This window comes from Diaporthe batatas (assembly GCF_019321695.1).
Source record: "Diaporthe batatas strain CRI 302-4 chromosome Unknown Contig00002, whole genome shotgun sequence".
Lineage (NCBI taxonomy): Eukaryota > Fungi > Ascomycota > Sordariomycetes > Diaporthales > Diaporthaceae > Diaporthe > Diaporthe batatas.
In genome coordinates, this window is record NW_025408549.1 from 1,630,585 (window position 1) to 1,656,690 (window position 26,106).

At 50.3% G+C, this 26,106-nt stretch overlaps 9 protein-coding genes across 9 annotated transcripts; 5 read left to right on the forward strand and 4 right to left on the reverse strand.

Moving 5' to 3' along the window:
- Positions 1-4,801: 4,801 nt before the first annotated feature.
- Positions 4,802-8,754, forward strand: KVR01_001182 (uncharacterized protein). Its single transcript, XM_044787318.1, has 2 exons — positions 4,802-5,007; positions 5,103-8,754. The coding sequence occupies exon 2, from the start codon at positions 5,333-5,335 to the stop codon at positions 8,519-8,521; it is 3,189 nt and encodes a 1,062-aa protein (XP_044649137.1). The 5' UTR covers positions 4,802-5,007; positions 5,103-5,332; the 3' UTR covers positions 8,522-8,754.
- A 42-nt stretch (positions 8,755-8,796) lies between these two features.
- On the reverse strand, positions 8,797-10,599 carry KVR01_001794 (uncharacterized protein; the record flags this gene model as incomplete). The annotated part of the gene is made up of 5 exons (XM_044794357.1): positions 8,797-9,442; positions 9,490-9,629; positions 9,848-9,915; positions 9,998-10,250; positions 10,318-10,599. The coding sequence occupies 5 exons, from the start codon at positions 10,597-10,599 to the stop codon at positions 8,797-8,799; spliced, it is 1,389 nt and encodes a 462-aa protein (XP_044649749.1).
- Positions 10,600-11,690: 1,091 nt separating this feature from the next.
- KVR01_001609 (uncharacterized protein) lies at positions 11,691-13,260 on the reverse strand. Its single transcript, XM_044793562.1, has one exon. It carries the CDS (start codon positions 13,135-13,137, stop codon positions 12,286-12,288), a length of 852 nt encoding a protein of 283 aa, XP_044649564.1. The 5' UTR covers positions 13,138-13,260; the 3' UTR covers positions 11,691-12,285.
- A 123-nt stretch (positions 13,261-13,383) lies between these two features.
- KVR01_001553 (uncharacterized protein) lies at positions 13,384-15,131 on the forward strand. Its single transcript, XM_044781741.1, has one exon. The coding sequence runs from the start codon at positions 13,822-13,824 to the stop codon at positions 14,218-14,220; it is 399 nt and encodes a 132-aa protein (XP_044649508.1). The 5' UTR covers positions 13,384-13,821; the 3' UTR covers positions 14,221-15,131.
- Positions 15,132-16,377: 1,246 nt separating this feature from the next.
- KVR01_001656 (uncharacterized protein) lies at positions 16,378-18,371 on the forward strand (the record flags this gene model as incomplete). Its single annotated transcript, XM_044791321.1, has 3 exons — positions 16,378-16,647; positions 16,678-17,373; positions 17,799-18,371. 3 exons carry the CDS (start codon positions 16,378-16,380, stop codon positions 18,369-18,371), a joined length of 1,539 nt encoding a protein of 512 aa, XP_044649611.1.
- Positions 18,372-18,786: 415 nt separating this feature from the next.
- KVR01_001880 (uncharacterized protein) lies at positions 18,787-19,611 on the reverse strand (the record flags this gene model as incomplete). The annotated part of the gene is made up of 1 exon (XM_044782367.1): positions 18,787-19,611. One exon carries the CDS (start codon positions 19,609-19,611, stop codon positions 18,787-18,789), a length of 825 nt encoding a protein of 274 aa, XP_044649835.1.
- Positions 19,612-20,195: 584 nt separating this feature from the next.
- Positions 20,196-21,551, forward strand: KVR01_001339 (uncharacterized protein; the record flags this gene model as incomplete). Its single annotated transcript, XM_044785925.1, has 4 exons — positions 20,196-20,264; positions 20,332-20,791; positions 20,845-20,940; positions 21,118-21,551. The coding sequence occupies 4 exons, from the start codon at positions 20,196-20,198 to the stop codon at positions 21,549-21,551; spliced, it is 1,059 nt and encodes a 352-aa protein (XP_044649294.1).
- A 283-nt stretch (positions 21,552-21,834) lies between these two features.
- KVR01_001486 (uncharacterized protein) lies at positions 21,835-22,466 on the reverse strand (the record flags this gene model as incomplete). The annotated part of the gene is made up of 3 exons (XM_044785812.1): positions 21,835-22,100; positions 22,172-22,287; positions 22,378-22,466. 3 exons carry the CDS (start codon positions 22,464-22,466, stop codon positions 21,835-21,837), a joined length of 471 nt encoding a protein of 156 aa, XP_044649441.1.
- A 904-nt stretch (positions 22,467-23,370) lies between these two features.
- On the forward strand, positions 23,371-24,864 carry KVR01_001964 (uncharacterized protein; the record flags this gene model as incomplete). Its single annotated transcript, XM_044785928.1, has 1 exon — positions 23,371-24,864. The coding sequence occupies one exon, from the start codon at positions 23,371-23,373 to the stop codon at positions 24,862-24,864; it is 1,494 nt and encodes a 497-aa protein (XP_044649919.1).
- Positions 24,865-26,106: the final 1,242 nt, after the last annotated feature.

Below are 26,106 nucleotides of genomic sequence, written 5' to 3' on the forward strand. Positions count from 1 at the left end.
AAATTATAAATTATTTAATTTTAATATTATTAAATATTATATATAATATTATTATATAATTTAAATAAATTAATTAAAATAAATAAAAATAAAATTATTATTTTTTAAAGGTTTTAACTTTATTTTATAAATAAATATTTATTTATTAACTTTATTATATTATAAATAAAATTATTTAAAAGTAATTACTTAACTTATTATATTATTAAATTAAAAATAACTTTTAAATAAAGTAATTATACTTTATTATTTAAATTTATAATTTTAATAACTTTATTATAAAAAAATAATTATTAATAATTAAATTTATAATTATATAAAAGTAAATTTTATTTTAAAAAATTATTAATATTTAAAATAATTAATATATTTTTAAAAATTAAAAATATAAATTTAATTTAAAGAAAATTAAAATTTATAAAAATCTTAAATTTAAACTTAAAAACTTTTTTAAATTTAATTTCTTTAAAAGAAATATTAAAAACTTAAAAAGTTTAAATAAAATTAAATAAAATTATAATATAATAAAATAATTAAATAAAGATTAATTAAAATTTTATAATTATAAATTTTTAACTTTATATTTAAAAAATTAAAAAAATATATATAATAAATTTATTTTCTTTAAAGTTTATATTTTTATTATTAATAATTATTAATTTTTAATAATATAAAAATATAATAAAATAAAAAAGAATTTAAAGTTTTTATAAAAAACTATAAAAATATATATTTTTAAATATAAAGTTAAAAACTTATAATTATAATTTTATAATTAATTTTTATTTAATTATATTATATTATTATAACTTTATTTAACTTTATTTAAACTTTTTTAAAACTTTTAATATTTTTTAAAGAAGTTAAATTTAAAAAAGCTTTTAAATTTAAGTTTAAAATTTTTATAAATTTTAATTTTCTTTAAATTAAATTTATAATTTTTAATATTTTTAAAAATATATTAACTATTTTAAATATTAATAACTTTTTTAAAATAAAGATTTACCTTTATATAATTATAAATTTAATTATTAATAATTATTTTCTTTATTTATAATAAAGTTATTAAAATTATAAATTTAAAATAATATTATATATAATAATAAAAGTATAATTACCTTACTTAATTATTTTTAATTTAATAAATTAAAAACTACTTTTAAATAATTTTATTTAATAGATATTTATTTAAATAAAATTAAAACTTTAATTAAAAATAATAATTTTTATTTTTATTTATTTTAATTAATTTATTTAAATTATATAATAATATAATATATAATATTTAATAATATTAAAATTAAATAATTTATAATTTATAATAATTTTAATTTAATAAATTAATTTATATTAAAATTAATAATATTAATTTAAATTAATATAATTTAATATATTAATATAAAAATATATTTTTAATAATAAATAGTATTATAAATATAGATTATAAAGTTATTATAAAAAGTTTTATATAATAAATTTAATTAAATTAATCTTTAAAAGATATATTATATTTTATTTTTTTAAAACCTTAATTATTTACTTTTAGTTTAATAGTAGAATTAAAAAATATAAATAGTTTATAAAAATATATATAAAACTATTAAAGACTTTATATATAAACTTTAAAGGAAAGAAATAAGTAGTTAAATAAAAAGATAGTTATATAGTGTAAAGGAAAAATATAGTATGGTTGAAGCCTTAGGTAGCTTATCTATGTGTTATGGAGGTCTATGTAAGTACTAACGAGGTTATGTGCCTCTTTGACGTTGACAGTGTGTGTCATTTAGGCCCAACCACCCAGATGTGTGCGTTTCCTACCACCGTCCAGTTGCTGGTCCTCAGAAGGCAACTGATGAGCTTTCTAGTGCTGCAACACTTCCAACGACACAAGCCCAACTAGCAAGCTTTCAGCTTGAGTGGTCGCAGCACAACACCGTTCTGCCACTTTGCGTACAACAAAGCCACAGCTTGCAGAAAAAGGGCACCCTCACGGGTGGCCTGGTTCTTGTCCACTCCTTCCAGAGGCTTGTTGCTTGTACTTAAGTAGGCTGTGGGCTAAGAGGATTTACAAGTGTGCTCGACCCTTTGTACGAGTAAATTGCGGTATGATCGGGTAATACACTGAACCTATATATCTTAATCCATGCTTTCCACCCCGATATAACTAGGGAACTTATTAAAGTAATTACCCCTTAGCTTTATTTATATATTATAAGGCTAAGGTCATAAGTACCTATTATATTATAACTATTATTATTAATATTATATTCTTTTTAAACACTAGGTTTTAAGTACTTATTATTATATAAAAGTATAGCTTTAATTATATTATATTTTTTCTTTATATTATATAATTAATTATTTCTTTCTAGTAATTTAAAGCTTATATATAAAGTTTTTAATAACTTTATATATATTTTATAGTTCTTTTATAAAGAAACTTTAATTTTTTATTATACTTTTTATATTATTAAAAGTTAATAATTATTAATAATAAAAGTATAAACTTAAAGAAGAATAAATTTATTATTTTTTATTTTTTATAAATTATTTTTAAATTTTTATTTAAAAGTTTTAATACTTTATTATAAAAGTTTTAAAGGTAGTATATTATAAATTATTTTTTATTTTAAGTTTTTAAAATTAATTATATATTTAAATAAAAGTTATAATATTTATTTAATAAAAGTTTTATTAATATATATATATATATTTAAAAGAATAATTTTTAATTAAACTTTTTTAATATAATTTATTTATATAATAACTATTTTTAAATTTAATTTTACTATATAACTCTTTTATAATATTTTAATTAATATTATTATTAAAATAATACCTTTTAATTTTATTTATATATTATAAAATTAAAGTTATAAATATTTATTATATTATAATTATTATTATTAATATTATAATCTTTTCAAATATTAAGTTTTAAATATTTATTATTATATAAAAGTATTATATATATTCTTAAATATATATAAAATAAAAGTAAAACTATATATAAAGGTACTATATATATTTTTAAGTATATATAGAATAGAAGTAAAACTATATAATTTAAAAACTATAAGAACCCTTATATAACACCCTTAACTTAGAACTTTAGAGCAGCTAAACAGGAGCGCACTAAAGATAATAGTAGAAAGTTAAAGTAAGATTAACTAAGACGTTACACTATAGCCTTTGTTTATTAATAGGCTATTCTAGCTGAAATGACGAGTTTCTGCCCCTAATAAGTGCACCAACGACCGGTACAATATACTTAAACTCGGGCAACTTGCAAAGAAGGAAGCCTGGGTGTTGAATTTCCATTCTGCCGCAGCAGGGTCCAAACGAGGATTGAGAAGCATGTAGAGATGACAGACGTGTGAGTTGACCCCCCCACAACGTTAACTTGCAGGGCACCTGGCGAGGTTTGCACAGGCTTTGGAAAGGCCCGACCCGAGTTACAAAGAACGTAATTGCGTGCTGAAGGACGGGTGACTCACATCAGGCTGCTGGTGTACTCGTCAGTAGGCGCACAGGTTGTTCCCTCGCTTCAAGGACTCGACTGGATTCTGGATGCTTGAGTTGGACGTGAATACAGCCCAAGCGGCCACATTAAACCCCTGAGAGCTGCTGTTTACATCTATTATGTGGCTGTGAGTGTGTGTGAAACAGGTGTTTAGGTTTATTGTAAATTACCTATAATAGGGCTAAAATCTCGTTGGTGGTCAATGTTGTCTTAGGGTGAGGCGGGATAATTGGGATTGGACCCCAAGCACGCAGCTGCGCAAGCCACAGGAAGTAAAACTCAAGGCTGGTTGACACTATTAGGGGTGGTTGCCTGTTCATGCACAGGTGTGAAGAAGAAGTGCTTGAAATGGTATAGGCTAGAATGTATCTTGTGGCTCGATTATAATTAGACAGGGTCACACACAAAACAGGCGGAAGTATGATGAGGCGGGCGTTTCTGTTGTTTTTGAGCGTGAAAGAGCATGCGGGATCGCAGGTACACTTTCGCGGGACCACACAGACGCTGCCACAGTTCAGAGTGAGGGGTGAGGAGTGCTAGCACCAAGGTGTACTTGGCTGGCTGCACATTTACACGAACCTGACACGGAAGGCGTGTTGGACCAATAGGATTGAGCCCCGACGCGTGTCTTGCGGTGGGGTCCCTTCGGTAAGGGTAATGCAGGGAGTTGCCCTCGGGGCTGCAGCATGTCTTGTTGGGGTCAAGTCTCTCTCTCTTAGTACCTAGGTAGATTTGTACAGGGTCTTCCCCTAATTCTCGTCGCAGAGCGACTTCTGAGAGGTCAGGAAAGGATCCCTAGAGTAAATTTCAAGTCTGTGCGTACTCACAAAAAAATACCACCAGACACGGCAAAATTCATTAGAATTTAGGTAGCTGTTTTGTAGCGTTGTATTGGAAAAACGTAGGTACCGTGTGAGGAGGGCAATTGGTTGGTGGGAAGCAGGTTACATCAGAGGAGGTCAGAAGTCCCTGCACGACAAGAATTAAGGGAAGACCCTGTATGTATGTGTGTGTGTGTGTGTGTGTTTTTTTGTGCAGTCGCTTGTTCATGACCTTGGGAGCTAATCATGTGAGGGGGGGATATGGTGGATGGTCTACGTATGTGTTATGTGTTATGTGTGGCCAAAAGAGTAAAGGTGAGTAAGTGTACCAGGACAGCTAATCCAATCCACCATGCACCACTTAAAACTTGGAGAGGGAGGGACGGAGGGAAGGAGAAGCTGGATTCGTTGCGCACTTCCAAGGTTGTTGACCCCCCCCCCACACCCCCCTCCTCCACTCGTCCACCCCCGTTCCACATCCCCATCCCCAATCCCAGCGATCTCACGCCTCACCTTCCTCCTCTCGAGCCAACAATCTCAACCTGCCATCGCATGCGCCATCGCGTGCCTCGTTTCCAAAAACCATCAGCACATCACCGCCTATAAATATTTGGCGTCGCCATATCTCGCCGCACCTTTTCCCGGGCCCCACCCATTCCATGTGTCAGTGTCCATCCGCCTCGGGAATTCTTTGGCCGCCGCATGGGCCGGACCGCATGGCGATCGGGTTGCGACCAACCGACTGACATTTGCTGCAGCATAATATCACCAAGTGCCCTCTCCGGCCTACCAGCTCGCTCGTTGCCGCCCGGCCTCTCGTCGCTCCAATCGCTCCAATCTACCTCGAGTCGGCCCCCGTGCCCCCGCGAACCTCGGCCGTGTCCTCGATCCCGACGCCCGCGCATGACCATTTCGCACGTCGTCGGCGCTTTCAATGTCACTTGATCCCCAAGATCGCTGGTTAAAGACATGAGCTCTCCCGTGCTCAATGGCCGCTACTCCGTTCCCCCCACACCTGGATGGCAGCTTCTCCCATTTTAACATTTTCAACGACGGCGGCGCCCCGAGGAACACGCCCCCGCCTGCGAGTCCTGCCCTGCCTGGAGGTCCGTGTAACTTTGTCGACCTGAGCCATGGTCCCAACGGCCCCAAGTGCGGCTGCCGCCGTTTCTGGGGCCGCCAGGTCGCCGGCGCCGGAGCCAACGCTGCGGACCAGGCTGGCTGGTGCATGTGCTCGCACCACGCCTGCTTTCATGATGATGGAAACAACACCCAGGCCACAGCAGCACCCGCTGCGCCAGTCATGGACAACATGCCGGGCCAGGAGAATGAGAAGCCAAGGTCAAACAGGGCTCCGCTGAGCCCCGTCCAGGACTTCGCCTCGTTTCAGATGCCCTCGAGCCTTGCGGGCGCCGCCGTGGACTTTGCCGGGCTTAATTTTGATTCCTTTGCATCCAATATGGGACTTTGCGCACCTGCCCCGCAGGCTAAGCCACCTCCGCCTGTACAGGATACTGATTCCATGCCGGATACCTTGAGCTGGAGGAATGTGCCTTCCACCCAAGGATGCCCAACACCGCTCCCGCCAATCCCATCGCAGTGTCTGATCCCAGACTCCCAATCGGCTTCTACCACGGCGTCCAGCCAGATGAGATATTTACGGCCGTTCCATGGGATCGGCCTCAACACACTAAGTGGTGTGACTCCTGCCAAAGAAGGCGAGCAGGCCGGCAAGAGTGCTGCTGTCTCACCCAGAATCGATCCAGGTGGCCAAAATGGTGATGACACAGCCACTGCCCCGTCTGGGGCCGCGACACCGGTACCAGGGTCATCTCAGATCAAGCCAACAACCAACGGTGACTCAATTTCATCTCCTAACCACAGACACGACGCTTTGCAAAACCTCAGTGAAGCTGTCGAGGACCACAGCCAACGAATTGACAAACTGGAATCTGGGTCCATCTATTTTACGGCCCATGAAGAGTGCTCGGACAAACATGACGTGACTGATCTGCGAGTAACAGAGCTCGAGTCACGTATGGATGATGCCGAGAGGAGACTGAATGACGATGCCGCCAGCGTTGCCAGCACTCGTCGCAACATTCAACGTGATGACGATGCCACTGTCAGCGATCTGTCTTTATCATCCAACGTCACAGTGCGGGCTGCTGAACGTGCTGCGCTTGCCAGCCAGCTCCAAGTATTACAAGCTCGTGTCGATCACCTCGAGTCATCTGCACTGCCGTGCTATTCATCGCCGTGGGAACTGGAGGTCGTGTTCCTGCCATTTCCCCTGAAGGGAGTATGGCTAGAGGCACAGGACTTCAAGACCCCTCGCAACTATGGCGGACGGGATGAGTGGACACCAGGGCCGAACTCGAACAGCAGAGCAACCCCAGAACCCCAAGGCTTCGCTTCGTACGACGAATGGGTCGGTCAGGGTACGGGATGGCTGCTGCCTAGAGCTTTTGCCCCGGGCAGGCTGATTGATCAGCGCCTCAAGAGCCGCGGACTGATTAAGAAGGTCCAAGTACGGGGTGCCGATGCTCGCAGCGTGCAGATTGCCATCGGCAACGCCTTCCAGGACATTCTGCGGATAAGTCCTCATCCTGCCAGCCCAAAATCTCCTTGCAGCTCGGATACCAGAGTACACAGGTTCTTTGGGCTGCAGCAATCATGGGTGCCTCTGCGCAAAGTGCACAAGGATTCCCGCCTTCGATTCCTGTCGCCTCCGGAGCTGCTAACCCCGACCTTGTGGACCGCGATGTTCTTAATGGACAACGTAGTCATGAAGGCTACGGGAATACATCGACTTTACATCACGCAACCTGAAGCGTATCTACAGGACAATCATTCATTGAATTTCCTTGGTGCAAATCCAGGTTGGACATGGCAGAAACTTCGGGAACTCGACCGCGTCTATTCAGAATCACAGACAACAAGTGGCAGCTTCGAGGTCCCTGAGGCCGATGCACTGGAAGAGTACTGGGCATTCAATGCGCGCCTCGATGAGCGTCCCAGCCCTCGACAGTCCGTTATAAGCCTCCAGCAGTCACACGAGAAGGCCGCCAATATGTCGCGGACAACCGATGGGTCGACGGAACAGTTTTTCACCGTGCCTTCGCACCCAAACACGTCAATGATGAGCGCCGTGATAGCCCGAGGGCAATCGCCCTTCATGCAGAGAGAGCGTCAACGCTCCAGGCCACCCTTTGTTCGAACCGGTTCCATGCCGCCGGTCAGCGCTCCAACAATACACTCTCCCGCACGCAGCAGCCGCCGAATGTCATCCTTCGCCATCATGCCCTCGGTGGCTGGACCGGCTTACCAACGGCACCCGTCGCCTCTTGTCACCGGCCGTCCTAGCCCCCGCCTGTCTCTGGTCTCCAACTCTCCAGCAGCGGCGATGGTCACCAAACATAGACATCGAAACACTCGCTCGCCCTCTCTCCGACTGCACAACACCCCGCGCTGGAGTAATCGGTCCTTCAGCCGCAGCCCAAGCGTCAATCCCATGCCGTCGCATCACGTGCACCCCGAGCAGCCAGTTCGTGGAGATCGCCGCCCAACACCCATGGCCTACATGACTCCCTACAGCAATGCACCGCCAGAGTACCCACCTCAGGGGCTCCACCCTAGCCGCAGTTATCACGTGCACGGGGACGATGAGCTGATGGATTTTGATGACGACCGAGGCAGCTCGACCGATCCATATGGGGAGGAAAGTGACGGCGACATGCCAGACGATGACGATCCTGACGTCGACGTTTACGAAGACGAGGCAGACATGCTTGATGATCTAGAAAGTGGCTCAGACGGACAACACCACCCTACTGGCCACTCCCAGCAATACCGGGCACACAACCGATCTTCCCAGCCCCAAGGGCCAGAAGATATCCCTTGGCGAGGTATTGAAGACAACATGTCAGATGGGGAGAACATGGATCCACGTGACGTCGACGGCGACGGCGATCACGCTGACGACAGAAGTGACGTGTCTTCACAGCCATCAGAGTACCCTAGCACTCAAAGGGCGTGGCGTGTACCTGCAGGGGCTGATGGGAGAGAAACGACCCACGCACTCGAAGATGATGATGGGCCTGGAGGCGTCGCGTTTACTATCCACGAGGATCCGGACGGGGAGGAGTCGGGGCCCGAGGCGCAAAATATATATTGACAAGACGGCAACGAGTTGGATTCACATGGTTTTGGATATATCGAGGCATTGTGAGGCACATGCAGTCAGGGGCTGTGTGGAAGCATTGGTGTTTGGCGTTTTACTATATGCTTTGGGATTGTGGGCGGCGTCGAAAGTATGATATCTAAGGCGCTATTTGGAACTGTATCATCTTAGGCGAGGCATATTTCATCTCCATATTTACCCAGTATATCATTCTACATCACTCATCGCTTCATGCGCTGGCTCGGAGCAAACAAGCCACTTTACAAGCATTACAAGTTTCTCATCTGGCTCGACGGACAGGAAGTTGGTGGCAGTTCGCCTGTGGTTTCAGTGCAGTCGACAACCGTCCTCACTGATATCGCACCCATCGGAAGCTCGTCAAGCGCCACGCTTTGGCTCCTGCTCACCTCGGCCTGATGCCCAACACTAGGGTCGCTGAGCCAGGACCACCCTCGACGACCATCCGGGACGAGGCGGCCGGCCTCGACATCTTCGACGGCCCCTAGATACTCCAGCGACTCGAATGACGACATGGCGTTGGTGGCACCTGCACTGCCCCGGCGTTTCTCCCGGTCGGGATGGCTCTCGCCCCGACCCCTCGTGTGCCCGCCTGGCGCCGTCGACCCGCCGATGGTATTGAGCGCAGCGTGCTTGCTGTGCCGAGCGCTGCTACTGCCACGGCTGCTAGTCCCCACACTTTTGCTGAATAACCTGCTCCTGCCGACAGGTAGGTGCGACGCCATGGACTGGTAGAAGGGCAACGCCTGGACCATCGTGATCAGTGGCCGCAGGACGGGCAGACAGGCGCAGATGATGGCCATGTCGGGCTCGATCGTTAGCCATAGTTGCGGCTGGAAGAGTCCCACTTTTGCTCGCAGACAAAAGAAGTCAGTCATCTTGGTTGGAGTGGGCTGTCTGACACGAATTGACTGGCTGTGGTTCAAAGTCCGTCAAGGAGTTACTTACATGTGAAGTCAAAGTTCCCCTCTCCTGCGTTCACTAGCTTCAGGTGATAATATAGCCTGATCCCGCTCGCGGAGGTGACTGCCGCACCGAGGAGGAACACGCCACCTAGGGCGAGTCTCTGGCTTCGTGGGAGGTGCTGTGGCGTTCGGGTTAGCCATCTCCTCTGGACAGCCCAGCACACCCGATTAAGAAAGGTTACAATAAAAGAATGTCTGCCTGAAACCGCTGGTCTCTTCATGTATAGCCGACCAGAACTCCGGGACAGCTCAAACACACGCAGAGAATGGCACGACTGACAATGACGAAACTGAAGTCATCAAACGCGTGAAGGCAATTGTCTGCAGACCTGCTTACCAGTTTGGAAACTTCAAATGTAGGCAGACATAGAATAATCATATCCATCAAGATATTTGGTATGATCACTGCGTTACTCGGCGTCAGCTACCAAAACATTGAGACGAGGCAAGATCAAATGCCTTCAACTTGTATCCCGAAGCTACTTACTTCCCATGCAAAATGCATCCTGGTCGACACACCCCTCGGGCGTCATGGCTGGATCGAAGGCTTTGCTGACAGGGGAACATTGGAATATATCCACCAGGACACCGGCGATCCACCACATGGCTGTGAGAATAGCTAGAATAATGCATCCACGCTTCACAAACACAGTAGGGAAGAGCCGCCAGTAAAGCGATAGGATGCTGAACTTTGCTGTCATGATCACTGTGAAGTACACCATTTGGCTGGCGTAGAGGAGCTGCGTGTGCGGCGTGGTCAGCCGCCCACGCGCCTGCTCGAGGAACGAAAGATGCAAATGAGCTTACCTTGCGCGTGTTCTCTAGCCAAGCCATGGACGGTTCGATGGCCACGTTCTCCTTGAAAGGCGTCCCGAGGCCGCCTATTTCAACCATAAGCACCGAGATGCCGTACATCCCCCAGGCTAGTACAGCGGATGCGAGGATGAGCCAGTCGTCCAGCCAGAGGCCGGCATGTCGGGAGAGACGCAGCGAGACCCGCACGCCGACAACTACTGTGACAAGAATAGCAACCGGTGTCAGGGTTTCGATCATCCATCGGTCCCCTTGGACTCGTGAGCCCGTTGCCATCTTGTGGTAGGCTTGGGTCAAATCTGACCGTGGTCAACATGGAGCGTTGCGTACAGGCGAGAATGTGGAAAGAGGGGACGTCTACATGCATGCCGGGTGCTAGGTCATATGTACTACATACATGACACGAGAATCCGCATGAACAAATAAGAGAATGCATCAGTGATGTATATGTGATGGCAGCTCTAGCGTCGAGTGTCACTCGGGCCTCGTCCATCCATAAAAGAATAACGGTCCGCTAGCGCACCATGAAACGGCTCTACGAGTTGCGCTCGGCCACACGTCTGGGTTGGCTGCAACTCGACGCGGTGCTGCGTCGTAAACTAAGTTAGCAGCGAGAGTGACGATGCCGATCTAGCAGTTCTAGGTGGCCAGGTCCTGCGGTCTTGGGAGCAAAACAACCGGCGATCAGCGTCAGTGCGTAGCCCGGTACCCAGAACAAAGTGCCCCGGCGCGGGGAAGCCCGACAGAGATCCCCGTCTTTAGATTATTACAAGGCCCGCGAGATTGGCTCCCGACGGTGAACGTGTAGCTATAACAAGCTTTGCGAATGCGAGAGGGGCGGCCCCCGAGAGACGACAGCCCTCCGTACCTTTGCGGGCCATCGAGAAATAAAGATCAAGCGGGTTTTCGGCAGAAAGCTTCACCCCGTAAGCAAGCAGACGTTGCACATATGACATATAAGCAAATATCAAGGGCGTGTGACCCAGAAACGACCCTTTCGCTGGCTCCAAGGCTGTACTTCCCATATCTACAGCTGTGTTCTCGGTCCAATACACGCATTATAACAGATAGCATGAGCACATGCGTACCATTGGTGAATCTTCCCCTGGTAGTGTCACTCAGCTTAGTGGGATCATAGTAAGCCAAGAGGAAAATAGATACACTCACAAGCTCAAGGTGTGGATTTGACTTGTGTTGACCCACTTAGCCGAGCTAGGGTTTTAACGATCATGATAGACTTCCTCGGTATGAAGGCGCCACATATGTTTTATATGTATGGGGATTAGAAACGAAACCACTAGACTTCCTCGGTCAGTGGCCTCGCATCCATTGACGTTTGTGGTTTCGTTCGTAATTTGCATGCATCCCGAAGGTGTACGGTCTCTTCATACACTGGCAAACGCTCAGTCACCCAGCCGTTTCTTCTTCTTCCTAACAACAAAATACAAGTTGTAGAGACAACAGAATACGGGCATGAGGGATGACCCATTCAGGTTGGGGTCCACCAAGCTTTGTTGCTCACGAGTGTCAATGTTTTTCACAGAGGCTCCGTACTGGCTCTCCTCGTTTCTGCCAACACAGGCAGTGATCTTGACGCCCAGACCTAGACTCGGCAAGTGTAGTGGCATTTTCTCATAGAATAGAGAGGGGCGCTATCTTCTGCAAAAATAACCGTTGCATCGCAGATTCCCTGAAATGTGAGATTGCTTCTATGGAAATTTGAATAGCCTCGGTGGACAAGAGGCTCCAGTATGAGAACCGCGATACCATATTGCAGTCGTGGTATAGCACGGAGCTGGCGTATTGTAGTCCTGTTAAGTTTGGATCGCGATCTATTGCTGCCCAGGAATCCAAGGGGGCACATTGGAGGACACATGTCTATGGGAGCAGCAGTTGCTGGATGTGGTGCTGTTTTGGTGGCTGACTTGTCATTTTGTGTGCCTTGCAAGGTGGGCAGGGCAGTCAAAGGCGGGAAGTTGTTGAGCTAGATGTTGAGCTAGATGACACAGGCAGCTGGACCAAGACATGGCCATTTCTCTCTGGGGACTCGATGACCACCTCCTCACAATCCTCAATGGCAACGCCGTTGGCAAACTGGGTGACGACATAGTCGACGGTTGATCCGTCGGGGCCAAGGGCGACCATGGGGGCGTGCCACACGCCGGCACTGTAGGTCACAGCCTGGTCGGTGGTTGCAATAAAAGCCTTGAGCCTCTGCAGATCCGGCTGGCTCTGGGCGTGGGTGTTGTAGTGGATTCCGCGGGCGGTAGATGAGCCGGCAGATGAGCGGGAAGATGAGCCGGAAGGGGCCTGGATGCCAGGGGCCACAATAACGAGATAGCCTTGCCCGGCTGGCGGGCTGGCAGGGCCGGAGGTGCTGAGCGGAGTAAAGGTCTGTGTGGTGTAGGGATGGCGCTCGAGGATGTTGACCTCGAAGAGGCGCGAGGGCGGCGTGGTCGTGGTGGTCGTGGTGGTGCTGGCGGCGGCGCTGGCGCTGTGCGTCGTGGGCAGCTTGCGCGCGGCGCAGACAAACATGTTCATGACGGCGACGCCAGGGCTGCCGCTCGGGGCGTGGCCATAGTTGTTCACCATGTGGGTGACATGCTGATACTTGATGGCAGAGCCCTGGTTTGCCGACACAGCAGCCAAGGGAAGCGGGCCTGCTGCAGCAGCGGCGGCGAAATTGGAGGGGTGAAGGCCGCGCCTGGGGTTCTGGATAACCTCGCCAAACGGTGCAAACCCGCTGGGCTCGAGCGGCTCGGCCTTGACCACCACCTCTACCCCGCGGATGGTTATTTTGAGCGGCGCCGTCATCACAATTGCCGTACGCAGTAATCCGTAATCTCAACAAGGAGGGAAAAGGGTGATGCCACCGTGACTGCCTCCTCGCCGGGGTTCTAGGCCGGCGGTGAAGGGCAGAGGTCACCAAGAGGCTCGTGGTCTCTGCTGCGGGTGTGCAGAGGCTCCACAAGGGTACCAGGGTTAAGTACCGAAGTACTTGAGCACGGGAGAAGGCGCCCCTGCTGTACCCTGCCTGCCAGCAAACACGAGAAACGCTGAATTCCACCTCGGAGGACCCGAGTCCATGGCCCAATCTCGCTGCACCTCTCGTCAACCGTCGACGGCCAAGATTGCTCCTGCCCCTGGCTTCGACTCCTTTTTAAATATAGCGTCCATGGCCAAACAGCAAGAAATGGTCAATCTCGCATCCACCACCATGTGGGCCGGCACACCTGAGATATATCAACCGCCTCGGGCGCGTGTCTTCAGTCCACGTCCACGTCCACGTCCACGTCTCCGTTGTTTTTGATTTGACCCTTCCACCAAAACCCCAAGGTCCTGACAGAGAATTTTTGTCTGCCCGTCGCCCTCTGACCTACGCCGTCTCCATCCAGAACTCAGCAAGGCTCTTGTTTGCCTACTTACTTACTTACTCACACATCTTCTCTTGTCTCACATCGGTCTGCACGATACCACAACACCAGAGCCTCAGCGAAAATGGGTAATTCTCACGACGGTGCCGCCTTGATCCAGTCCAGCACGGCCTGGATCATAGGCGCATTTCTAGTCTTGATCCTCCTCGTCGTGGGTTTGAGCATTGGTCTGCGAGTGCTGTACGTTCGCAAGTGGAAGCCAAGGTACGAGAAGGTACACGATCCGGTCAAGGACGTCGAGGCATCAGGAGGCGCCCAGACCCGCCAGAGGACCCTCTCGGAGATCGACACAAGCTATGCACCAGCTACGCCTGCCCCCGCGACCATGGCAATGAGGGCGAGTGTGGACGAGGGCGAGATTGCTCGGAGCGAGGCCCTCCACGGCTACTACCACGCCCCCGCCGAGGTCAGGTACAACTCAGGTCCTGATAGTGGCGAGGACAGGAAGACCATGTTCACGTGATCTCGATGACGACCAAGTGCGGTGGGGATCTTCCACGGCTTCGGGGCCTCGGCAGCGCCAGACAAACCGGACATGGCCGTCCTCGGCCGCGCTCTTCAACGGCTCCCTGGCTTCGATGTAGGGTGCTTGGGTGCATCGCCCGATGAAGCCGGCGGAAAGTGCATGCCACCAGGGCTTGGCAGGTCGAATGGCGGTGTATGGCTGTCGGATCAGCATCGAAACGCACATCGACACCCGCAGATTATCTGAGCTCTGGGCACTCGGGATCAGGCGAGGCCCCGGGGATTCGGTTGCAGTGGTTGCCAACACCTTTCAAAGAGCATGGTTCACCTTGAACGACCAACAGCAGAGAGCCGGTTTGCTTGTCCTCGTGCGAATTCCGAAGCGCTATCGCAGCCCAGTCAGAGCAAACGGGAGGAAAACACATATCTGCACAGCTCCGGTGCCCCGATGACCGGCGTCAATCAGGTGTCCAGTCTGACTTGCCCATTCTCGATGGGAAGTGATATCTCTACATGGCCGGCACGCCTGGCCCACGAATCTAGGCCATTCATGGGCAATGAACTAGCAGTGGTGGCATCATCACGATGACTAGTCGACTAGGAAGCTGCAGGGTGGTTTCGCGCTCTCAAGGCTGCTGTGAAACATGTAGACCTGCCAAAGAAAGTGTTCATTCTGCCCTCCGTTTGCATGGGACGATGCTTCAAACAGGGTCATTGATAGATCATCTGTTTTCATCCCCGCCCGGGAACAGCCTATCACATGCAGTAACTTGAACATTTTTTTAGGCCCAGTTATCTTGGAGCATTAGGCAGTACTCTACAGAAGCCGAAGATGTCTCATACCAGCTGCGACAACAGGGAGGTAATTATTGAATAATAGGACAGGAAATTGAATTTATTGCCAGTTGCAATGCTTAGCGTAGTTTGAGTGGTTTCGTTTTTAATCCCCATACATGTAAAATGTACATGGCGCCTTCATACAGTGGTAAACGCTCAAGACCCAGCATTTGAAGAAATACAGTGCCTAGTGTAATTTTAATGTGCAACAAGTCCGGCCTCAAGAAGTCATCAAAGGCGGCCACACAAGTAATAAGTCTGTCGTTGCAGTGACAAACTGACTTGTAGTCCCTCAAAACTGTGTTTCACACCTCCAATAGTGCACTTAAAGTGCCGATCGGCAAGTGGTTTCTTTTCTGATGCCCATGAATGTAAAGTACATCGGTGCCTTCATATAGTGTCGAGTGTCAAGAATCTGATGGGAGATAGGCCCCTCGTCGGAGGCAGCCCTTCGCGTCATTCATGATGGTTGAGCATGCGACGCGTCTCCGGCTCAACAGGTTCCGGAATGGTGGCTATCAGCTGACAGGGTCTCAACTGACTATCTGATTTGAGGAAGAGACGCCTCACATGCTGCCGCCAAGGTTCCGCTCATGACAATTCATGAAGAATAGTACCACTCAAATCGTAACGTTATGTGATGGCTCCTGAAGTCACCAATAGCTGCAGACAAATGCCATGAGCAAATTCTAATTCTCAAGGACCTAGCCTGATCATTGAGTGCTGTGCGTTATTTGCTACTCATCGTGAGTCTTGTGTACGAAACATTCGGATGGTCAAGGACATCAAACTAAAAGTAATTCGATCACACTTCGTCGGTCTGTGATGATGCCCGAGCTTACTGATACCACCGGATCACGGGGCCCAGGGCAGATTGCCAAGTGGTTGCTGGTTCCGGACCGCGCTGGATTGTGTGGACGATCCTCCGTAAGAATAAGCAAACTTACCTAGAAAGGGGCTGCCCAAACCTGCAGTGTAACACATAAGCTGCAGGGAAATGGGGAACCCAAGAGTCTTCAAATGTTGCGCAGCGTGAAGTGGAATCCAAGGTTGCGACTCCTGCAAGAGGTTGACCTTGCTGATTACATCGGGTCATGTCCTAGAATTGTCAATCACTTCCTAGCGGCTCCAGTTTGTAGCGCGAGGGCTATGCTATATACCTACTTAAGTAGATATGATGTGCGACGCCAGCAGTCCCAGGTTTCTCGGCCTCTCATGCGTACATTTCAGCAGTACCTACTTAGTAGGTATCTGGTGCTTCTCATCCCAACCCTTGGGAACCTTTGAATGATTGTGTGATTCCACGAAGTCGAAGATCATGGCGGTATACTACACCTTCGTAGCCATTGCGCTCATCATAATCACCATCATTCGAAGGCAAACAGCTTCTTCACACTCAGATGCGCCTTTCCCAACGGGTCCAAAGCCCGTGTTCTATTTAGGAAACCTCCACCAGATACCTCTCACCAAGGCATTCCTTGCTTTTACATCCTGGTCTCGTTCCACCTCAACTTCTACCCCGGATGGAATCGTGGGCCTGCGCTTCGGCCCCCAATCACGCGTCGTAGTTCTTAACAAATGGACGCAGGTGCGCGATCTATTTGACTCCCGTGGAAAGGGAGCAATCTACTCCGACAGACCACGCATCCGCACCGGAGAATACGTGATACCGCCGCCGAGCACAGACATACATCTCGCTTTCGCGAGCTACGGGCCGAAATGGAGGCGGGCGCGGCGGACGATCGTGGAGTTTCTGGGCGAGAAGGAGACGCCGGGAGTTCTGAGCATTCAAGACGCAGAAGGCACTCAGATGATGTGGGAACTCCTAGGTCTCGGGAGCAGCAGTGGCGACGAGACTGCTTCGCTGACCGCGTGGCGCCCACACGTGCTCCGTTATTTTGGCGCCGTGATCCTGGCCAGTGTCTTTGGTATTAGAGGCAAACAATCGGACGAGCAGAGCAAGGTTGGGAAGTTCTTCTCTGTCCAGGACGAATGGGCGGCGATCAACGACCCGGGCCAGACTCCCCCCATCGACGTGTTCCCGTGGCTTCACTACGTGCCTGATTTTCTCACGCCGTGGAAGGGCTGGAGGGAGCGAGCAGCCAGTATCAAGACAAGGCAGAGCGGCGTCTATCGGGACCTGCTTGCAGAGACGCAGGCCAGGGTCGAGTCCGGCAGATCCGACTGCTTTATGGGTAAGGTAATCCTTGACCAAAAGGATGCTGTCGAGTCTGGCCGGCACAAAGACATATATACCCAGCTGGAGCTGGACTACATTGGCGGGTTTCTTATGGAGGCTGGCGCCGACACAACAGCAACGTGAGTGACTATCCATGCCGGAGCCGCGTCTCTCTCTGTGTCCATCTGTGTGCCAGTTTTTTAAGCACCTGAGAAGCCATTCTGGGATGTATGGATAGATTTACTCGGCGAGAGTGTTCTTCAACTTCCTCCGATATCTTCCAGGCAAATCCTTTACCTCCCCCCCTGGAACTCCTAGATAAAAGGTCTCTAATGGGCAACGAGCGGACAGGCTCTTTGAGACATTCATACTCGCCATGGCAGCGTATCCTGAACTGCAAATGCAGGCGCAAGAGGAAATCGACAAGGTGTTCGGACAGGATGAGATGCCGCATACAGCGGACGGGGATAAACTGCCCTTCCTAAGAGCTTGCTTGCTTGAGGTAATGTAAAACTCACAGATGCGGCTCTAAATATTGTTGATTAATTATTTTGGCCCAGACCTTACGATGGCGACCACCTTTTCCAACCCTAGTGCCACACGCAAACACAGCCGACGACGTCTACCAAAATACTACGATTCCAAAGGGCACGACTGTGATTGCAAACGCATGGGCCATCTCTCATGACCCGGAAGAATTCGACGATCCTGACTCGTTCATGCCGTCTCGCTATCTCGCCAACCGCTTCGGCAACAAGTCAAAAGAGAACGACGCCGAAAGCCAACCCGTGGGCCAAGAGATAGACACCGCTGCCCTCAATGCTTCTGCCCAGGTCTCCAGTTCCGGGCGGAGGCAGGTCTATGCGTTCGGGGCGGGCCGAAGAGTCTGCGCTGGCCAGCGGATGGCAGAGAATAGCAGCATGATGACCATGGCCAAGCTTATGTGGTCTTTTGATGTGGTATACGGAGGCTATGGGAAACCTGATGTAGACATCCGAACCGCTTTCAAGGATGGGATTATCACTGGGCCCAAAATGTTCCCGGTAAGGTTTGTCCCGAGGAACGAGGCCAAAAAAGACATCATTAGAAGGGAATGGGACAAGGCGGATCGGTTTCTCAGCAAGTTTGAGTGAGCATTTTATTAGTCCTAGCACAGTATCTATGTGTCAATCTTGAGTGTTTACCAATGTATGAAGGCGCCACGTACGTTTTGTACGTATGGGGATCAGAAAAAAAACCACTACATGTATCAATGACCCTCCGATAACATGCCATGACACCCTGCCTATCAAATGAAACCTTACCAGGAAATCATCCGTGACACAAATTACCAATACTTTCCACATGCACCCAACAGCACTTGCATCCGCCTCCCCCAAAAATTATCTGGTTCTGCGGGGCATTATGAACCCCCAGATACTGACAGACAGAGTCATTGTGGTGCATCTGAACACACACACACAGACAGACAGACGACTGCACATCTAGGCAGGGAAAACCTGTTGATGCTCCCCTTCGTGCTTCACAATCTCACCATGCATGTCCCCACTACAACATCGTCCGCAGTGGGCCTTGTACCATTCGGCTGGCATCAGCAGGTATCCTAGTCGCAATGAACTGTGCTGTGTCCAGCCCGTACGTCGTCACAAGGGCGGTGATTGTTGCTGTCAAAAACACGGCCAACAGGATGTGCTCGAGCCCGAAGCGGTGGGTGTTGTGGTAATGTGTTGGTGCCAGAGGACCGACCATCTTCTTGAGGGGCTCGATCTGGTGCTCTTTCCGTGCCTTTTGCGCGACGTGGAGTGCCGGGAGGCCGTCCATGCTCCATGAGTTCTTCAGTGCCCAGTAGCGGGGCATGCTTTCGGTCTCATCACCTTGCTTGAACTTCTCATCCTTCCGTTCGAAGACTTGGTTGAGGGTCCTCCTGTGCTCCTTGTACTCGTAGTAGGGCACAGAATAGCCGCATGACGTGCCGACCTGGTGAACGTCGACAAGGACGATCGCCCTGGACCCGGGGATCGTCTTTACGTCGTTCTTCTTGACGAAATCGTCAAAGCCACTCGTCCCGCTCTCGAGGACGCGCCCGTGACCGAATAGCCGCAGGATACGTGGCGGTCCTTGAAAGGCATTGAACAAGACGGTGATACGGCCGTTACCGCGCTCGTACAAATGGGCGACGGTCTCTGACCCAGAACCAGTCAGGTCCATATACCAAAAGGTCCGCTCGTCAAGCACTCCGAAGTAGTCACCGCCCTTGGGTGAGATATTGATGTGCCCTGACGCTGACAGTGGCGCGGTGCTGACCCAGAACATGTGCTGCTCGAGGATCCATTTGAAAAGTGACTGGGGGATTGTTTCATAGAATGCACCCATCTTGCAACCTGTGTGCCATCCACTGGCTACTAACAATGAATTGTCGAGGAGGTTGGGGTTTGCTATCAGACGGCGGCGGGCAGAGGTGTCTTCCCTCTTGCTGTACGGAGTACATGTATGACTCACAACAGCGACATCGAACAGGGACCCTTCGCAGAAGCTCGACGTGTGCGCTCTATGCACAATTCTCGGTGCAAATGTGTTCTTATCGTACCATCTCAGTTGTGGGTGATGATCAAAGCACACTGCCGCCTCGAAGCCTGGTTGCTGTTGTTACGCGCACTGCTTGGCGGAACGGAACCCCGCCTCGAAAGGCGTGCAAGTTGCAGGATGAGTGAGGGGCCACCAGCGCTGGTTAGCCTGCCCGTTGACATCAAGCCTGCCCCGTATCCAAAATTCATTGCGTGATGATCACCAGAGTGCCTCTGCCTGTGTCACTTGTCTCACCTAAGCCCGTTGACCCCTCTTTGCTGAGCAAACAAGACACGGCGTGCTCGAAATCAAAAAGGCCAAGCAACGATCAGCTGGCCAGGACAGACAAACTCTGGAATTACCTACGCGGCCCACTCCTCACCTCAGCCCCAATGTCCAGCCCAACACCTGCCCCAATCGCCATCATTGGTGGTGGCATATTTGTGAAAGAACAGCACTTGGTTTGTGACTCGATATGCCGCTTTCGCCGCAGCATTGGCTGAGCTTCATGCTGACTGACAAGCCCAGCCTGCTGTGCTAGCCACGCCTTTGCTCTCGCTCAAGGCCATCTACTCGCGCTCTCTCAAGTCCGCCAAGGACACCTCAGAGCTCCTTCCGGCTTCGCACAGCGCTGTCGACCTCTACTCGGAGGACTCTGGCCCCGGCAAGTCCTTCAGGGACCTTCTCTCGCGTTCCGATATTGTCGGCGTGATTATTGCTCTCCCAATCCGAAACCAGCCTGAATTCATAGAGGCCGCCCTCAAGGCGGGTAAGCACGTGCTGGCGGAGAAGCCCGTTGGTCCAGACGTAGAGTCGGCTAAGAAACTGATCTCCTGGTATCGGGAGATTGCCGCGGCGAGCAAGGTCACCTGGGCCGTAGCCGAGCAATTCCGATTCTTGCCCAAATATGTCTGGGCTGCAGAGCAGGCGCGGACGTTGGGCAAGGTGATTGGGTTCAATTTCAGGGTATTCCAACTATGCAGGCAAGGTGCGTGCACATACAAGCGGAATGCGGCACGGGGAGGAACTGACGAGTTACAGACAACAAGTATTTCAACACTGAGTGGCGGAAAAACCCAACACATCCATTTGGATTCATCCTCGACGGCGGCGTCCATTCCACTGCAGCCGTTCGTAGTAAGTGGTCCCAAGCCGTCGTGCTTGTCCTAGCCCGCTGCACGAGCCCGAAAGGATAGCAACACCTCGAAAGGCCCATGGGCTGGTACGGGCCTCATTCCACGGGCCTCATTCCAAACCCCATGCGGTTTGTCTGCGGGGTTAGCTCCAGCATTGGCTGACTTCTGATTGCTATAGTGTTCCTCGGCCAAGATCAGGCCCAGACAGTCATTGGTTACTCGTCTCTAGCCCAGCAACATCTCGCCCCGGTGGACACGCTTTCCGCTGTCATCAAGACCAAGTCCGGCGCGGTGGGTAGCTTTACTTGTAGCTGGGGAACTACCATGAAGGCGACTGAATACACTGTGGCTTGTGAAAAAGGCAGCGTCACTGTCGAGGGTGACGCAGGCTGGATTCTCCACAAGGATGGTCAAAAAGTCGAGAAGGACTTCCCGTTCCGGATCGGCTCTGGAGTGACGGAGGAAGTGCAGGCTTGGGGAGCTGCGATTGCTGAAGGCAAGGAGAATCCGCTGCTGACGCCCGAGATAACCTTGGGCGACCTGGAGTTGCTCGAGTACATGTTGAGGAGTGCCGAGGATAATGGTGCTCCAAAGAAGCTAGACCTTCAGTAGGCAGACTCAAAGCTCGAGCTCGAGCCGAGCTCCAGGTCAAGCTTCTATGTGTGGCCGGAGCCTGATCTCGGCCCAGGCAACCAGACGCTAGCGAGCCATAACCTTCGAAGGTGAATTCCCGCTGACCAACCACCCCTGGCGTGTTAATAGCAAGTGGCTCCTGTCCTCAGGTCATTGTGGTCTGGATGAAGCCGGAACAATAACGTGTGGAATTCCTAGACATGTGCAGCGCGCACGAGACGCTATGGGAGCTCGGATAGGAGGCGAGTTTCAGCTTGGCGTCTCACAGCTTGGCTTGCTGCCCTCCGACAAGGATACGTTCCAGACCTCGCTTCATCGTACTGTCCATTCCGTTGGCGTTCGGCCGTCCTGTAGCTCGGTCGACGAAGACATGGACGAATTCCCCAACACTCTTCACCCCGTCGCTTCCCTGCTCGAATAGCGCGACCTCATAGGTGACTGACGACTTGCCGAGCTTGTTGACACGGAGGGCTAGTTCTGCGACAGCTGGGAAAGCGATCGAGCTGAAGTAGTCGTTGTGGGAGCGAACTGGCCGGATGTTAATACGCAGACAGGACTTGGCAGCCGGCGGCACTGAAGAGGTCGGACGACCGCCTTACCGACCAGCCCATACTGGCCCCCATCTTGCGGGCGCAGGCCACAATGTTGGATGAGATAGGTGTTGACCACCGAGTCGTAGAGGAAATTGTAGACAGAATTGTTCATGTGTGCGTATCTTGCGGGATTGAGGTTAGCCTGTTTGGTCCGGCAGAGCTACTCACGGTGGCAATGCGCAAGGGATCTCGGGCATGAAGTCGGTATTTACTGGTCATTATCCGACCACCTGGTGCGGTACTCCAGAATGAAGTAATAGTCCTCGCGGCGGCGGGCCCGCAACGAGTCGATGCTGGACATGGCCGGTCGCGGGTCTGACTGTCGCTGGCGTCACGAGGAGCTGGGGCCTCCCGCGGCTGGGTCGTCCGGGTCTTGTTATATAGTCGAGCTGGGGGCGACCACAAGTCAGGGACAGCGAGCTCGCGCTGGGAGGCTTATTCAAGCTTGTTCGGTGGTTCGGCTGCTCGGCTGCCAGATCTGGTGCCCTGAGTCACTGTCAACGCGCTGATGACCCGTTCTGGGAAGGGTGAAGGCGGGAAATAGGCCGGGGATTGTGTCTGAACAAGGCTGGCGACTCATGCCGCGGGTCTTTAAAAGTACACACGTACGGATCCTCGCGCCCTCGTGGGTCTTGGGTAAGGGGACGAACAGATGTGCCGAGGCGTCGTGCATGAACGATCGAGTTTGACACTTGACTTTAATTCAGCCTTGAGAGGAGATCTCCCCCATACCCTGCAGGCCCAGATCTGACGCCAATATAGCGTATGTTGGGGTCCAACTTCATCATCAACCGCAGGATTGGGCTGTTGTTGTTCTCCCGGCAGTGGCCTCCCGGCAGTGGCCTCCCGACCCAGCCGAGGCTGAGGCTTTGTCAGCTGCCGCCTCAGGCCAAGCCAACTCAAGCAATTCTGCCGCCACCATCACTGACCGCCCAAAAGTTGGCGACAACAAACGTCAATGCTCCTCCATCACAGGCTGGATGACGTCCACCTCAAATCGTCCCCCCCCCAAGCCGCTGATGCATTAAGTTGGCCTTGACCTGCTGTTTTGCCGTCTTGTTATACCACCAACGTCCCTCCTCACTTCCCTGCGGCGCTTCGAGGCTGCCCTGCAGACGACAACCGTGGCGACCCCCAACCGGCTCCTCGCGCAGTACCTCGTGCGCGTACAACGGGCCGTCACGACCGCACTACCTGCGACCGTCATGCACACGGACGAGGCCCCCGGCAGAGGTCCTGTCAACCACCAAGACGCCCTTGAGCGACCGAACAATGGGCCACCTGTCGACAGCCTGGAGCAAGCCGCCCAGGACGCAACCCCAGCGGTGGCCCCGAAGAAAGGTCGGGTGCGGCAGAAGCAGAAGCACAAATCGCCTGCTGCCAGCACCACGCCCGCCGACCCGTGGCCTCGACCATACTATTTCGAAGACGGTCTCCGTCGGGTGAAGCCCTACCACTACACCTACTCCACCTGGTGCAAGGAGCGCTGGCGCCAGCGGGAACTCATCGAAATTTTCGAGTCCGAATTCAGGGACCGCCCGCTCGCATACTACAGGCGGGCCATGGAGGGTGGAGAAGTGGCAGTGAACAACAAAGCGGTGGGCCCTCATTACGTCCTCAAGAATGGGGACTGCATCACGCACACTCTTCACCGACACGAACCTCCAGTCACCGCCGACCCCATCGCAATCCTACACGAGGACGATGACATGATTGTGCTCAACAAACCTTCTGGTGTTCCTGTCCACCCCTCGGGCCGCTACAACTTCAACTCCATCACCGAGATTATGAAGTCCGAGAGAGGTCCCGGCTGGCTGGCATACCCGTGCAATCGCCTCGACAGGCTGACGAGCGGCATCATGTTTGTCGCCAAGAACCCTCAGGCTGCCGTCAAGATGAGCAACCAGATCGCGGCTCGGACAGTGCGCAAGGAGTACATAGCTCGTGTGATTGGCGAATTCCCAGACGGAGAGGTCGTCTGCAACCAACCCATTCTCGCAATCTCGCCTAAGCTGGGCCTGAATCGTGTCAGGGCGAACGGGAAGCACGCCCGTACTGTTTTCAAACGCTTGGCGTACTACCCGCCCTGTGAGGAGGGCCCCGCCCCCATCGGGAAGGCTGCCAAGTCTGCTGGAAATGGGCAACCACCGGCAAGGAAGAAGGGTTATTCCATCGTTCGATGCATGCCAGTGACGGGCCGCACCCACCAGATCCGGGTTCACCTGCAATTCCTGGGCTTCCCCATCGAGAACGACCCAATCTACGCGAATCAGAAGGTCTGGGGGTTCGACCTTGGCTGCAACGACTTCGATGCCAGCCTCAATAGCGACGAAGACATCGTCAGCCGGCTATCTCGGATGGGTAAGGAGGATGTGGCAGAAGCTGTCGCATACTACGACGAGATGATCGACGACTATGAAAAGCGCAGGGCGGAGAAGATGTCGGGAGAGATCTGCGACGTCTGCCAGACACCCCTCTACACGGACCCGGGGCTCCACGAGCTCACCCTGTGGCTGCACAGCCTGCGATACGAAGATAAGGACGGCGCATGGAAGTACGTGAGCCCCCTGCCTTCGTGGGCACTCCCTCCAGAGGGATACAGTGGGCCAACGGAAGTCGGAGGTATGGAGGCCCTTGTCAAGGCAGTGAAGGATATGAACCCGGAGATAGTTGGCGAGGCAGACACCGAGACCCCGTGAAAGTCGACACCTCGATCTCATTGCGTTCATGCGATGCCATGAGCACTCCCACCCGCCGGCGTGTGGGCGGGTTATCCGGGGAACGCGGTCACCCAAGACCAATATTGCGGGCCGCTACTGAATAGGGGTTTGGTGTTGACCCAGAGGATCCAGAGGGAGACGCGGCGCTAAGCAGACGCCATCGAGCCCTACGCAATGGCCAATTTGAGGCCCAGGGCCGCGCGCGCCTCCAGCGGAGCTGAACAGTGCCATGCCACCAACTTCCGACGGGTCTCCGCATCGTCGTAATCCATGACAATAGTACTTGTTGCACAGTACGAACTGCTGCCCGCCCAGGTCTCGCAGGAGAACCAGAATAAAGTTTCGTCAAACTGCAATTCCAAGCGCATCTTGTTTCATAACGCGCGCATTACCTCACACTGCGTGTCAATGGGACCAGCCCTGTAATAAGCTCATATCAGCTCTCCTCAGCTCGACTCCTGCGATCTCGGCATGCAGCATTTCAGGTCCACGTGCCAGCTCCCACACCTCTGGGCGGCTGAAACCTCCCTGGGGTCCCGACAAGCGACAGGAAATGAATGATCATCTGGAGACGTTAATAGCAACTCCGTTCCACAAAATCGGGACAAGCAGCAATGTCACCCCGAGCCGCCGAGTATTCGAACGAAACTTGCCAGCTGTGGTTCAAAAGTTGGTCTGCTCCGGAACGGCCCCAGGTGACCAGGCCACCTGAGGCGCATGCCTGCCGGGCTTAGACCGTTACATCGGCCCAGTGAAGCAGACGGGTTGGGATATCTCAAACTGCTTCGTTAAAGAGTTCATTCGAGGGACGGCGGAGGTGGTAATTTGCCTGCCCGATCGATGGGAACGGTGATCCTTTGGCACCGGCGGCTTCGTTGCCGGAGACAGACATTGTTGGAGTAGAGCCGATCTCGCCTCTGCGCTAGGAGAACTCGCCGCCTTTTCGGCCTACCTACCGAACACTCCCACCATGCTCTCTCCCACGCGATCATGCCATTTAGACAACGGCACAGTGACGGCACAATCGCATGTACCGCAGTATCGGTGCTGGAGAGTGATGAACCAACATTCAACCCCATTTCACTGCGTCGACAACGTCTCGGGGCCCGGCAAACTAACTACAACACGGAATGGTTGGCATCTTCTAAAGACGGACACAGTGGCAGTGTCCAGTAGCCCCTCACTGTGGGTTTTCGAGTCCCATTTCGAGACGCGCAAGAG

Bases quoted from the DNA above. Each gene is read 5' to 3' on its own strand.
- KVR01_001609 (XM_044793562.1), bottom strand. From the start codon at position 13,137: ATGACGGCGCCGCTCAAAATAACCATCCGCGGGGTAGAGGTGGTGGTC.
- KVR01_001553 (XM_044781741.1), top strand. From the start codon at position 13,822: ATGGGTAATTCTCACGACGGTGCCGCCTTGATCCAGTCCAGCACGGCC.
- KVR01_001182 (XM_044787318.1), top strand. From the start codon at position 5,333: ATGGCCGCTACTCCGTTCCCCCCACACCTGGATGGCAGCTTCTCCCAT.